This window comes from Acyrthosiphon pisum, chromosome A1 (genome assembly GCF_005508785.2).
Source record: "Acyrthosiphon pisum isolate AL4f chromosome A1, pea_aphid_22Mar2018_4r6ur, whole genome shotgun sequence".
In the NCBI taxonomy this organism is placed as follows: domain Eukaryota; kingdom Metazoa; phylum Arthropoda; class Insecta; order Hemiptera; family Aphididae; genus Acyrthosiphon; species Acyrthosiphon pisum.
Window position 1 is genome coordinate 151,814,878 of NC_042494.1, and position 14,507 is coordinate 151,829,384.

The 14,507-nt window shown below is 28.3% G+C and overlaps 3 protein-coding genes across 12 annotated transcripts in view; 2 read left to right on the top strand and 1 right to left on the bottom strand.

Annotated features, from left to right (window-relative positions):
- The window catches only part of LOC100168209 (aldehyde dehydrogenase, dimeric NADP-preferring), a 28,795-nt gene extending 23,608 nt beyond the window's left edge, over window positions 1-5,187 (top strand). For all 8 annotated transcript variants that reach the window (XM_008189373.3, XM_008189370.2, XM_008189372.3 and 5 more), the window contains 3 exons: window positions 1,360-1,495; window positions 1,566-1,716; window positions 5,128-5,187. In XM_008189373.3, coding sequence (XP_008187595.2) covers window positions 1,360-1,495; window positions 1,566-1,716; window positions 5,128-5,157 — 317 coding nt within the window. In that variant the 3' untranslated portion in view covers window positions 5,158-5,187. The remainder of the gene's footprint in view (window positions 1-1,359; window positions 1,496-1,565; window positions 1,717-5,127) is intronic.
- Window positions 5,188-5,557: 370 nt separating this feature from the next.
- LOC100166170 (stromal cell-derived factor 2-like) lies at window positions 5,558-7,673 on the bottom strand. Its single transcript, NM_001162218.2, has 4 exons — window positions 7,428-7,673; window positions 7,171-7,366; window positions 6,886-7,107; window positions 5,558-6,250 (listed from the first exon to the last, which is right to left on the bottom strand). Exons 1-4 carry the CDS (start codon window positions 7,498-7,500, stop codon window positions 6,076-6,078), a joined length of 666 nt encoding a protein of 221 aa, NP_001155690.1. The 5' UTR covers window positions 7,501-7,673; the 3' UTR covers window positions 5,558-6,075.
- Window positions 7,674-8,023: 350 nt separating this feature from the next.
- On the top strand, window positions 8,024-11,633 carry LOC100164814. 3 transcript variants are annotated; one of them, XM_008189367.3, is made up of 10 exons: window positions 8,025-8,214; window positions 8,340-8,596; window positions 8,659-8,837; window positions 8,902-9,039; window positions 9,419-9,520; window positions 9,584-9,866; window positions 9,939-10,051; window positions 10,752-10,957; window positions 11,057-11,238; window positions 11,310-11,633. In XM_008189367.3, exons 2-10 carry the CDS (start codon window positions 8,414-8,416, stop codon window positions 11,502-11,504), a joined length of 1,581 nt encoding a protein of 526 aa, XP_008187589.1. In that variant the 5' UTR covers window positions 8,025-8,214; window positions 8,340-8,413; the 3' UTR covers window positions 11,505-11,633. The 3 variants fall into 3 exon arrangements, with proteins under 3 accessions (XP_008187590.1, XP_008187589.1, XP_001947096.1); XM_008189368.3 differs by having other exon boundaries at window positions 8,024-8,596; window positions 8,668-8,837; XM_001947061.5 differs by having other exon boundaries at window positions 8,026-8,596.
- The last annotated feature ends 2,874 nt before the right edge of the window (window positions 11,634-14,507 follow it).

Sequence of the window (14,507 nt, forward strand, 5' to 3'; positions counted from 1 at the left end):
ATTAGATAGTAGATACTAATTGTAAGTATATGTATATTATTTATATTTAACACTCCCGTGGGGTCGAATAAAATTGTGTATAGTCTAAGTGTGTAGACCACCAACTAAGATATACAGGACTGGAAACGATACGGTTGGAGGGTGTGAGAGGTAAATCCTCCTTAATGTATACAATGAGCGGAGTACAGGGGGCTTCGAGTTTTTGTCAACACTTGCACTATCTAGGTATTCAAAACGAGAAATTAATAAATCGGTATGTTAATCAACATTAACAGGAGCTTAATTTCCCGCCTTTTTCATGATTCGTAAAATATATTATTATACATTTATACCTACCTAACATACTATAATTATAATTCATAATAATTGTGTCTGTTTGATCTTGACTTTGGTGACCTGACTTTTTTAAAAAAGATTCATACTGAATAGTTTTATAATTTTAATTTAATTTGTTTATCTTAAAATACACACAATTATGGTGAGCATCCTCTTAACAAAGCAGTTGAGGTAGCATAGATTGATTTTCTCTGCCTGTTTCATGTGCTTTAGGCCCACAGCTACATTTCTTAACATTTTCAAAATTATAAGTTTATAATTTTATACTCAAACATGAAATCAGATAATATATTTTCAATTTTATAAAGAAAAACAATTTCTATTAATTTACTGGATAGTTGTTTAAATAATCTATTGAAAAATTATCCAATAATTGTGTAAACTATTAATAAAAATTTTTTTTTAATCAGATTTATTGTAGTGTTACATGCCCTAAGAGAATGAATAATTACAGTTTTGGAAGTGCACTCTATTTAGTTTGGATGTGAGTAGGCAAGAAAATAAATCTACTCCTGACATTTAACAATAGTCAACTTGTTTGAAAACTGTTATGTTTATATAAGATTTAATACTTATTAAAACAATATTAATAATCCGCTTTCTCTGATTATAGATTTTAAAATAATAAATTTATGATATTTATATTTTGTTCACAGGTTTTGTATTTTAGCTTTTCAATCACCATAAAAGAATATATTTATAGTTTATAGTTAAAATGGTTAGGTATATTACTGTGTTTGGGTAACATACGCTTATTAAACATAATAATGCAATACTCACATAGTTACATAAAAACTAACCAGCTTTTTTAATTAAGAAATAGATAAATTATATTATTTCTTGTACACAGCAAGTACTATAATCCTGTTTAACTTCAAATGGCTTTTGTGTTTTGTAACAATCTTTTCTTATCAAAGTATTTATTCTATGTAACAATGATGGCATAAAAAAAAATTACCATTTTCTTATATTATCCTAGTCTGTTAAAAAATAATAAGTACTAATGTATTAAAATTTGTTTAGTTGAAAATCTACCATTTGGAGGAGTTGGTCTTAGTGGAATGGGAGCTTACCATGGAAAACATACATTTGATACATTCACGCATCGTAAAAGCTGTTTGGTCAAAGATTTCAACATTATAGGAGAATCCTTTTCTTCGTTAGTAATACATAATATTATTGCTTTACTTATTCAATGTTATTAATCTTAATAAATATTTATGATATAGAGCAAAATATCCACCATACTCTGACAAGAAACTGAGCATGGTATCTTTTTTGATGAAGAAGAAACCAAACATTAATTTCAAATTTCTGCCATATTTGTTTGTATTTGGTCTTGGGGTTTGTGCAACTTTTGCATTCAAGTATTTAAATAAGGTATATTCAAGGTCTAATTTTCGCTTTTAATTGAATTATAATACAAAGTAAATCAATCATATTATAACATAACATTTATCACGTATATTAAAGGATGTAATTATAATAATAATAACATATTGCACATCTTAAAAAACACCCCAATACATTTTCTTAAGAACTTATAATTTTCCATAATTTATTATGTATATTTTGTTTACACATGTAATAATAGTATTTTGATATTTTTATTACTCTGTGTTATTTTTTTTTTAACAATGAAACATTATAGGTAATATTGAAATAACTTTTATTAATATATATTATATTTATTTATAACTGTTTATTTAACCATTCATTTTATTTTTAACATTTCTTTGTACTCTTCATGTACTTTTTATGTAATCAGAATTCATTTGCTACTATTTCAAAGGTAATCTGGAAATATGTAAAAATTAATTAATTTTTTTCATTGTTTGTTTTTTTTATAGAATAAACTGGGTTCATAAATCTTATCTTAACACATGTTATGTTAGGAACAGACAGCAAAAGAATGGTATTAGCTGAAGATTAATTGGACTAGGAGAAATTTTATCGCAAAAAAAATAAAAACTGGTAGAAAAATAGAAAATTTATATGTTCGTGAAGTGGGCCCATCTAAGTACTTCAATTTTTTTTTAAATCTTTGCCATTATTTTGCAAGTTATTTGCAAGTATTTGCAAGTCCAAACTTTCACCGTGAATCCAAAAAATGTTAAGATGGGCCAAACTCCATGTAGCCTACCCATTTTGACTGAGAACTTTGAAATTGGTATTAAACGAATGCTAATGATTAGCAAGTATTTGAAAGCCCCTTTTTTGAAATTTGCAAGTTCATCAGGTGGCAGCTATAAACTTTTGAACTTGGCCCACGCACTTTGTCCTAGAACTTTGAATTCAGCACTAAACAAAAGGTAATGATTAGCAAGAATTTGCAAGTCTGTTTTTAGAATTTGCAAGTAACTTGGGCGGCCAGTAAGAGCTTTCAAAGTTTGAAAGTTAGCCCACCCAAGTTGTCCCAAGACTTTCAAATAGGTATCAAACGAAAGCCTATGACTTGCGAGTAATTTAAAGTCCAGTTTTAGAATTTGCAAGTAACTTGGGCAGCTAGTAAGAGCTGTCAAAGTTACAAAGTTAGCCCACCCAAGTTGTTCTAAAACTTTGAAAATGGTACCTTACGATAGCTTTAATTTGCAAGTACTTGCAAGTCCAAACTTAAAATCTGTAAGTCATTCAGGTGGTCACTATGAAGTGGCCACTTATTTTTGAAGCTTTGCAGTTTTCGGGGTGTTTTGCAGTTGGCCCCCCGATTTTACCCGATCAACTACAAACCTATTGCAATATTTTGCAACTAATTTACAACTTGCTTTATTGAATTTGCAACTCCATACATTAACAGCTATGGACATATTTCATAGCTGGCCCTCGACACAAAAAACTATATTTGGCCATTGACATTCTGAAGGGTTTACGGTTGTTTTTAGAAGCACGTATACGTGTGGGGTGAGGATTAGTCACTAAAAACCCGGGAGTTAGTGACGCTATAGGATGCTTGATTGTAGCACACATTAGTAACTGCGGCCAACCACCGTGCAACACCAAGCCCCAATAACTATTAAGAGGGAGTCATTAGTAGCAGGGGTGTACCCAGGAATTTTTCAAGGGGGGTCCAATTTTTTTTAATATGTAAAAAGTATACAACTAGTGACTTGCACCTTAAGAAATTTAAATTCTGACTATAAATTGGGCCCAGACTGGAACCGGGGCCCCTTGGGTATGTCCCTGATAATACTCTGTTCCATCTAATAGTGAACCGTTTTCGCGTGTGCAGACTGAGCCGCCGAACAGTGCCTGACCCTCCTCCATGCGATGGCCATCAGTTATCGCCGGCGCCTGTGTTAACGTTCTCACTGATATCTGGGTTGTGGTAAGAATGCGCAGAAAAAACGTGTTTTGGTTGGCCGAGTGGTTCACTTTTAGATGGAACAGAGTATGGTAGATATAAGGAATATATTATCTTTACACTAAAGAGAAAGTGGAAAATTTGTGCAGAAAACTAATGAAAAATAAAATAAACATTATAACATGCTGTTTAAATTTCAAAATATGAAAAATTAAAATGATATGTTAAAAATGTACTTATTGTTTTACTATCTTAATTGTACTAATACTACCAAACCTCTTTAAATACCTTGATTTCCATCTTACTCAGTACTCTATCCCAGAACTTTGACCACTTTATATTATTGTAACATAGGCGTGCGCAGGGGGGATGCCGGGTATGCCATGGCATCCCCTGCAGGGTTATTATAATCATATAGTTTTTAGTTGTAAATGTTTTGATTATAAATTAGAATCATGAACCTACCGTATCTTAGTTCAATAATTTAAATATTTTGAATATTTTTTTATATTATTTTCTTATAATAAAATATTGGGAGTCAAATATTAATTTGATTTCATAATTATATTTTCATAATCATCACAGGTACCTAGAAATAATAAAACAGATTGCTAACTCATGATAATATAATTGAAATCTAAATCCACCATTTTCATGAGAATTGCGGGTTTTGCCACCAGAACATTCAAGCCCCTGCGATTATTGCTTATTTTCATACTACCTACAACTTCGAAAAAAAGAATTTCGATTGATTAGATTATCAATTTTTTTCATTATTATATTATTATAACATGATAAATGTCTGTAGGTTTTTATACTGTTACTTTATCGGAATGAAATTACAGTACATAATATTAAATTATTGATGTAAAATTATTTTTTTGCTGAGCATGCCTGAAGAATTCGCCACTGGTACATACTTTTCAAATTAAAATATCTAAAACCAATAAATTAGCTAAATAAAATGCATACTAATTTTTTTTCGCATTATATGGCAAATTATTTGTACGTATTAAGAGTTTTTGGGGAGTTATTTTTTGTATTGAGCTAAATATGTTTAAAAATACCGGCATACCCTGCGAAAAGTCTGCGCACGCTTATGATTGTGAAGCACTTGGAATTATTAAAAAAAATTATTTCCTTAGCCAGCTGCACCTCCAGATTTAATAGTTAGTTTAATTATATAACAGAATGACCAAATATTGTTTGAAGTTTGATCATGTTAAAAGTAATGTTCACTCATCCTCTTGTCCTTAAGAGGATGTCAGCACTCAGCACACTATTAGTTCTCTGGCCTATGCGCAGTAAAATTGTCCAGCACAAAACAGTTTTTGCTATGTTATAGATTTATAAGACGAAAATAACACATACAGGTGTGACCTCTTAAGGCATAAAAGTAAATTTTAATGTGCAGTTAAAAATGTGATATATTTAATGATTTATGTAAAATATTTCTAATTTAATAAGAGAAAATTGATTATATTTTTCAGATTGCTGATGAAGAAACAAAATTAAATTGAAATTGGTAAATTATAAATTATTTAATCGTGTTATTTAAATTTTTTTTCACATAAAAAAAAATCGAAATATTGGATTTTTAATTTCTAGCTGCCATTAAAACATTTTAAAATCAAAATTTACCTCGTCATCGAAATGTTAATTAAAATGTATATCAAATTATAAGTCTTAAAATTAACTGAATAAGCAATTATAACATATTATGTTTTTTATATTACACGTTAATGTTAACTGTCATTAATTTAAGAAAAAATAATTTTAAGTTACTAGTAACCACTAAGCAGATAAATTAATAATATTCTGTATATATTTTTAATCGAAGGTGGAGTATTAAAATAAGAATTTGGTTTACATATTTATAAAACTATTTCTAATGTTAAGTTTATGTTTTTTTTTTTTTTATTGAACTCTTGAAATTGTTATTTACATCTAATTTTAGTATATTTAGTTTACATTAAACAAACAAAATACAGAATCAACACTTTTACAGAAAAAAAAATAGTTATTAGTATTTACCTTTAGGGCCTTCCTTACACTGTCCGCTTAAAGTTAACTGACACTTAACCGGCTGAATTCTGTCGGTAATAAAATCTGTTATCAGTTGGTTAGCGTTAACCGACACTTTACCGAACACTGTAAGAACGGTCCTTAATCTTTATACATAAGTGTATGTACAGTTCAAATTAAGGTTGGAAGTATTTTTAAATAAAGATTATTTTAGTATTTATGTATCATTATTTTTTTACATAATACTTTTAAAATCAAAATAATAAACATAATCCAAACCATAATAAACCTTGTTTTTATAAATTATTTTAAATATTAAGAAAACAATATTTTCTACTATAAACAGTGTGTAATGCTTAATAAATTACAAAATTATAAAATAATTGAGAATCCAATACTTAAACGGAATAACATTATAGTTCTGTATGGAGGTAATCAGAATGAAAATCACTTGGTTCATCTTTATGGATAAATATGCCTTCTTTGACACGCCAATGAGTTGAAAATGGTCCTGGGTTTTTTACGGCAGCAATCTCTCTTTGTCCATTAATTGGTCGACCATATGATAAACTTGAAGCCATCAAGTATCTGAAAAAATTTAAGTTCAAATCATTTATAACTCATTTATAACTATATTTTTCACTTGAAACTGAATAAAAAGTTGTAACCTCTTTTACTTTTTTTATTTTCTAATGTGAATTAAAAATATAAAGTTATAGTGTTGGTCGAGTATTTGACTTTGGAAAAATTTTCGAATCAAGTACTCAAACTCAACTGGAAAATTTTTTTTTTATACTTATAATGTCGAGTACTCGTTTTGAATCGATTACTCCATTTGCATTGAGTGCTCGATTCAAGACTATTTATAGTATTTTATTGAAAAAAAATGTTAAGACTATAAAAAACTGAAAGAACACAATTATTTCTGATAAGAATACCAGGAGCTTGATGGTTCAAATTTTGTTCACTTATATAATTGGGCAAGTTTTGTATGAAAGAAAATTTAAAATTTTTGGAAAATCTATTTCTAATACAATTTATAATATTGGAGCAATTTCCAACACTCGACTCTTTTTTCGAATACTTAGCACTTATCGAGTACTCAACGTATTTTGTACTCAACCTGACTCAAAACAATTGGAACACTTGACATTAAAGAACAATACTCGTCCAACATTTACACTATAAATTTATAATTATTTCATAATTCTCTTAAAACTCACGATCCAGTGTCTACATGTTTTAATCGAATATCATCATCTCTTTCCCAATAGTCTCCACTGCAATCTGCATACCAATGGTCACCAGTATCTCCTTCACCGTCATTACCATATGCAGATACTTCTTGGTTGCCAGACAGAGGAGAACTAAAAATATGTGAATGAAGGTTCTTTTTGGTAGTTAGATGTGTAAATCTAATTATACTTCCACATTTAATAGGCTCGCTAAAATTTAAAATATAATAATAAATTTATAAGAAAAATACAAGACTAATAAAATAGTTTTACCCTCTTTTACAATGTTTTCCAGTTTGTGCTTTTATTTCCCAGTGTGAATTTATGTCTTCAGATAAATCGGTTCCGGTTACAGATTGCTGACCACTGCCTGCACCATATTTAACATCATGTGAATGCAACCTTACTTTAAGGTCGATATTGTACAATTTTGCAACAGTTCCACAAGTCACATACTCCGCATTTTTACCTGTTTGTCAGAAATGTTTAGAAAATAATAATGGCAGACATTCACATTGAGTGTTTCATACTTTCTGTCCATTGAATGAATATTAATGTTGCACAGCATAATAAATATGCTTTACTAAAAGATATGTCCAACATATCCCTGATTGTATAACACAGTAAAAAAAAATACCTATGTATTAGATACCTCTACTTATATATAGGTATATTTAAAACCACGAAAAACAATTAAAAATAATAAAGATATCTTTAAATGCTGCACAAAACGATTTATTGAACAAAAAACACTTAAATTAACTTTGTTTAGTTACTCTGCAAACAAAAATCAAAATGACAAAATCAACGAATTCGAATTAAACACATCACTCAATATTGAATATATTATTCTTTTTATCTGATACAGCGGTAGTGCAGTGATAATCTGTGGTAATATAGAGGCGGCGTTCCCTATTCAAACCATAGATATTGTAACTTTTATAATAAGTGGATAGGTTGCGGTCGTTTTTGGGGAAGAGAGAAAGTTCAATATCTACGAGAGAGATAGCTATATGAGTGCTTTTTGAGGTTAGGGTACAAAAATTGATAATTATAAGATTCTAAATTCTAGGCCACGGACCATAGAGTAATATTGCTCTATGCCACGGACTAAGATAGTACTATCTCGATATCTGATAAGTATTCTAAATTATTTCCATGTGCTTCTGATTTCTTCATTAAATTTTGAAAAATTAAAATTAAAATTTATTTGAAGTAAGCTTGAACGACTACTCGAACACCTATAAATTATCATAAAACACTTAATAAGAAAACAAACTGGTAACGTTTTAAGTGTCTCCTTCATACCTGAAACAAGTTAATTGATTTTTAGTTTGTGCTATTATTTTATTTTATTGCTGGCCAGTGCCAAGTGATTCATTCAATCAACTTTATATTGTTTTTATACTTTTCACTTATGTTTATTCAATATTATGATTTAGTGTGAAACGTTCCATGCTAGGCTTATGCAGAGATTACATTTTTTTTTCCATCGTTATTGTCCACCAACATTAATATGGAATTGACCATTAATACGAGTAGGTTCACCGATTACTTGCATTTGCACAAGAAATCAAATAGAAACCGTGGTTCAATAATGAAACGTTTGAGAGCTAAACGTAAAAACGCAATATTAGGATTCAACAAGTGGTTTGAAAAAGAACATGATTATTGTTTACCAATCAAAAAAAGAAGTGATGTAAGTCTGATACTCAAATGCTATTATTAATAAGTACCTAGAAATAATTAATTTTTTTAAAGTATGATCAGAAAAGTAATACCTCCAAAGAAGATGATGAAGACTTTGATGCAATTAATAAATCATTAATATCAGATTCTATATCATCTGATGTTTCAAAAACAATGACAAACTTAGAGAAAATAAATGTAAATAATGAGTTATCTAGTTGTAGCTTATATGCCATTGATGTTACAACAGAGTAAGTTTTAATTAAAAAATTTGTAATATTCATATTAATATTTTATGAATTTATTTTTAATTAGATTATTAAAAGATGCATTATTAGAAAATCAAAAAAATTATATATACTCAACAAACATATCAAAAGATAGTATTAATTCTTCTGATGATTATGTATCTAATATTTTAAATAATTGCAACCAAAGTGATATTACTCCAAGGTAATTTTTATTATTATAATAATAGTTAATATTTAATGATTATTTTAACAATTTACTAATGCTGCATTAAAAGGTACTCAAAGTAGGAATAACATGACTATTCTTCTGAGCAGTGATATGTTTGAGAGAAGTAGCAAATCAACAGGTTGTGGATGTGTTTCAGCATTAATCCACCAAGTTTTTAGAAATACATTGGATTTAATTCTTATCTTTTAAATAAAATCTTAGTCTTAAGATTTTTTTCTTCTTTTGGTTCGAATCCTTTTGAAAAACTATGTGTTTAAACTGCATTAATGAAGTTTTTATTATAAATAAGATTGAATAATAAAAACATTATACAACCAAGTGATAATAAAAAAGAAAAATTGTGTGTTTCAAGAGAATGTACACCACCAAAAGTATTTTCACCCATGGATATTGATAGTGACATGATCAAATTGTTCCCAACTTTAGATTTTTCTACAGAACACCATCTAAATGAGTAATGATACATTTAAAAAATATATTTATGGATAACCATTGTTATATTCATATTTTTTTTTAGAAAACAAGAACACAATAAGCATAAAGAAAATAAAATTGAAACTGAAACATCTAAACACATGGATGAAACTACTACTGAGAAGATACTTTTGCTCAATAAATCATTTGATGATGTTTCTCAACCTTTACAGACAGAAAAAGTTGTAAAAAGTGACTGTAAGGTTAAATCCAAACTAACTCACAATATACAGAAAATATCAGCTGACAAACCAACCAATGTGACGCACCTTCAACGGCTTCAACTACCATCTGAACAATATATAAGTATATTTAATCGATATCAGGTATTCCATACATTAATAATTTTTAATCTTTATGTCTCTTTAATGATTATTTTTTAATTATTATTTATGTAGAGCAAGTCCAAAGAACAATTTATTGAACAGTTTGAAAATCCAGGACCCTTACTATTGAGAGATCTTCTTTGCGGTTCAAAACCTAAAACTATTATTAGTCCTTACACCCATAGGTAATACTCATCACATTTTGCATCTATTATTTAATTACATTTTTTTTTGTTTCAATGTTAGATTGGCCTATTATCATAATTTAATTGGAACATTTTACACACTTATTTATAACTTGGTTTAAAATTTAAGTATTAAAAAATCATTAAGCTTGATAATAGATCAATTGACTCTAATATTAAAATTTAACTCTGACATGACCAAATGTGAACTGCTCAACATTCATTTGGGGTGCACTTATAAAATGGAGACAACAGATGTTGGTGTGGTGTAATTACCATAGATTATACTCTATTCAGAATAAGAATTCCCACTTTGGCATACGCAACTGGACCGCCGGCAGCTGTCGGACCCCCCTGGCGAGTGTCTGCTGCGCTGTGATTGGTCGCCAGTTGTCAACGACTGCCATCACCCATCGCTATCGTATGCGTATTCACCTGCGGAAAGTCGGCGGGGGTGGCGCTGCAAACATCAGTGCCAACTGGTGGCAACAGACATGCGCGAACAAGACGAGTTTTCGTCAAGCGAGTGGGAATAGTTATTCTGAATAGAGTATAGTTTACTAACGACACATGGTGACATCATAAATACATTATTTATAATGTCTTTAATACAATAACCTTAGTGATTTTTTTATTCTGGGAGGGATAGTAAAATAACAGAAAAGTACCATTAATTTTATTATTTGTTTAATTTTGTAAGGCATTTAAAACCATACATATTCAGAGATTCGGTGACTAAGCCACTATGGTTAAAAATGTTGAATGAATTAAAAGAACATTTTAGACGGAAAAATGGATTGCCTATTACTAAAGAAATTCAATCAATTGACTATAGTTATGTTCGTGCTAAACATATAAATTCAGTGAATGCATTGGCAAAACAATTTTTTTGGCCTGGAATTGATTGTAAGATATGATCATGATATTGTAATCATATGATTGATTTTATGATAAATAATATGTATTTTATAAATTTAAAAAAAAAATTTGTTTTTTTTTATTCAGTGACTGAAAGTTTATTGTATCCAGATTTCAGCGTCATTGCATTATACAAAAACTTGATAATTGGTTTTGGTTTCATGGTTCCAGACATAAGTACAAATGAAAATTATATAACTTTTTTGTTCACTCGTCCTCATTGGACTAACTGTGGTATTGCTAAATTTATGATATACCATTTAATTCAGGTATTATATTAAAAATCTATATAACAAAAAAAAATTATTACATAATCTATTTGCATTTACATTTTTTTTAGACTTGCATGACCAGAGATATAACTTTACATGTCTCCGTGAATAATCCAGCTATGATACTATATCAAAAGTTTGGATTCAAAATTGAAGAATTTGTTCAAAATTTTTATGAAAATTATATTCCTGCAGATTCAGAAATGTCTAAACATGCCTTTTTTATCCGTTTGCGCAGTACTTTAAACACCAAATTAAACTAATACATTATGCCAAAAAAGGTTTTAGTGCGATTTTATATGCAATCTTCTGACAAGTTTTGTTAACTTTTATGAAAATATTTTTTATACACTGAATTTATATTTCTATACAATATACACCTACCTTGAGTATTTTATTATTTTTTAAGTTTATTAATAAAAAATTTGCATTATAAAATCTGATTAATAATGAAAATAGAGTACAAACCATTTATATTAGAATATCACTGATTATATACAATTTGAAATTTTGTTAATTATAATTTATTTTTTTTTACACCAGTTTTATTTCAAGTTCTAATATATTATTGTTGTCTGTGAATATTTTGTATCAATAGATTTTCTGGGTGGCACATAAAATTAATCTTACACATATATACTAGAAATTGCTGAACTGCTTGTAATGTTATAAGTTTTTGTGATAAAAAACGAAACTCCCATGATATTTAAATGCAGTACAAAGCATGATATGTGATTCTTTTTTTTAGTTTAAACTATTTTTGGGCCGGATAACCTAAAGAAATATAATTTATTTGATATTTGGCATGGTAGTTTGAAAACTAGCTGGGAGTTCACTGAAATTGCGTAGGGAGTATTGTAATGAATTTTAGCCTATTCAGACTTTTTTTTTTACCAACGCAATGACCCTCGTTAAAAAATGTATTAATTTATAAAAGGATAAAAAAACCACTTAGAACAATAGAACATAGAACTAATAATTATTATTACATGCAAAATATTTTAAACTAGATAAATAAAATTTATAAATAATACAAACAAATTTAAAATGTGGTAGTATAATAATAATAAATAATCATAACCGGTTAACATCAAGGCTGAAAGCTACATAAATGTTGTGTTTGTAAAAATTGTTGGTATATTTTAGTGGATTTTTCGTGTATCGAAATTACATTTTGTTCAGATTTCTGAATTGCCCTCTCCACCGCCATCCATTATAAATTTAAAATTTCTGTGTGCACTGTGCACCACTGATTCCCATCAATGAAAACTTGAGATTATTGATATTTTTTTTAATAAACAAAATATATTGTTCCCAAAATTTTCTACAGTGTTTTATTTATGGAGCGTAGCAAATGCATGTATATTATATATTATATAGTGATGTGTTTTTTTTTCTTTTGGCTGCGTTATCAACATATAAGAATAATTAAAAATTAAAATGCTACAATCAGGAGGTCATTCACAGAAGTTTTTGAAATTGTCAGGAAGAAAAATATAAAATTATGGATAAATAGGAATTTGTATGCAAAACCAAATTTTACAATATCAATTTTATTTTTTGTTGTACTTAACTCAATAATTATTAACCGTAGACATTTGAAATATTCACCTAGTATTTATATTAACATTTTCTATACATGGTAAATTTTCTAAATATGTCGAATGTAAAATTATTGTAGAAAAAACTTTTACACTTGGTAAAAAAGCTTGACAATTTAATGCAAGGTTACTCATAAGTTATTTGATAGCATTAGAAAAATATTTAAGATACATATTATGCATGATTATTTTTATATGCATTTAAATTTTGCAAAAATACATCAAGATCCTGAAAATTAGCAAATTATTTTTCAGTTAGAAATTCATAAAAGTTTTTGTGATACAAATATAATACATCCACTACAAATACATATATTCAGCAACTACTGTAGGTTAGGTTAGAATAGCGATACCCTGTTGTCAACCTTTTTCAGTATCTATTAGATCATGAGCGGAGAAAAAATGTATTACTATAGCAATGGTTTTTTTTTAAAATATTTTTGTATCTGTCATCACCATATAATGCATACAAAGTAATTTCAATTCTCCAACTCTCAAATTTGAGGGTGGTTTCTGTTAGCAAAATGGGTTAGGAGTAAATGTCGATAAAAATTGTCATGTTTAGTCAAATAAAAAATGTTAACACAAGATTCCTCAACTCTTACATCATTCTACAAATGTCAATAATACATAGTGTATATAATATATGGTATGCATATATTTTTAATAGGTATTAATGGTTCTTATTTTTATAAAATTCAATATTTAAATACGTATTAACAATATTTAGGAACAATTTCAATTAAATTAATTTCGTAAATAGGCACCATGGCTCTTTTGATTACATGTTAGTCTGCGGTAGTATCCGAAAAACAACAATTAGATGATATTTATAATAGATGTGTTAAATTTTTTTTTCAGACTACTGATCCTCTTCTTTCATACTTATTTTATGAAAATATTGTTGGTTATGGTAAGTTTGATTTACATAGAAGATGCAAATATTAAAACCAGCCACAATATTTTCGAATGCCAGTTGAACTCAAATATTTTTGTATTTATATTTAGCTAATATACAGGGTGATTGATTAAGCGTAAAACACTCATTATCTCAAAAAGTATTCACTTTTTTCAAAATTTTAGATCTATGCTGTTCTAGAATTATATAATTTTTTTATATTTTTCACCCTTATATTTATTAGGTAAACCACCATCAACTTTTGATTTTCAAATGGCAACCCATACTAAAAATTTCATAATTTAGTAAGGCTTTTTTTCTCATGAATTATCACGTTTAAATTTTCATTTTTTGTTTATCCGTTGACGAGATACAACTCCTCAAAGTTGGGGTTTTTGAGAGGTGTTTGTGTGTAAATGCGTTATACCTAGTCAGTACTGCAGACCGCAGTAATTGGGATTTTTGTGCTCCGGCGTAAAAAATAATAAACTATTCAAATCAATTCAGTAAGTACGATAGTTAAGCCTAAGTTGTGCCCCAAAATACCCCATTATGTTGCACAGTTCTCCCCCACGCTAATAGTGCCACTGGTCATGATATTATTGATATACTTATCACTTATAAAGACCAGAAGTTACAAGCACGATTAAAGATATAATTATATTATAATCTTATACAAACTGAAAATGTATATCAAAATTATTAACTTGCTCGAATATATATGTATATATTTTTTAATCGAAATTTTCACGCACATTAAATAGTTA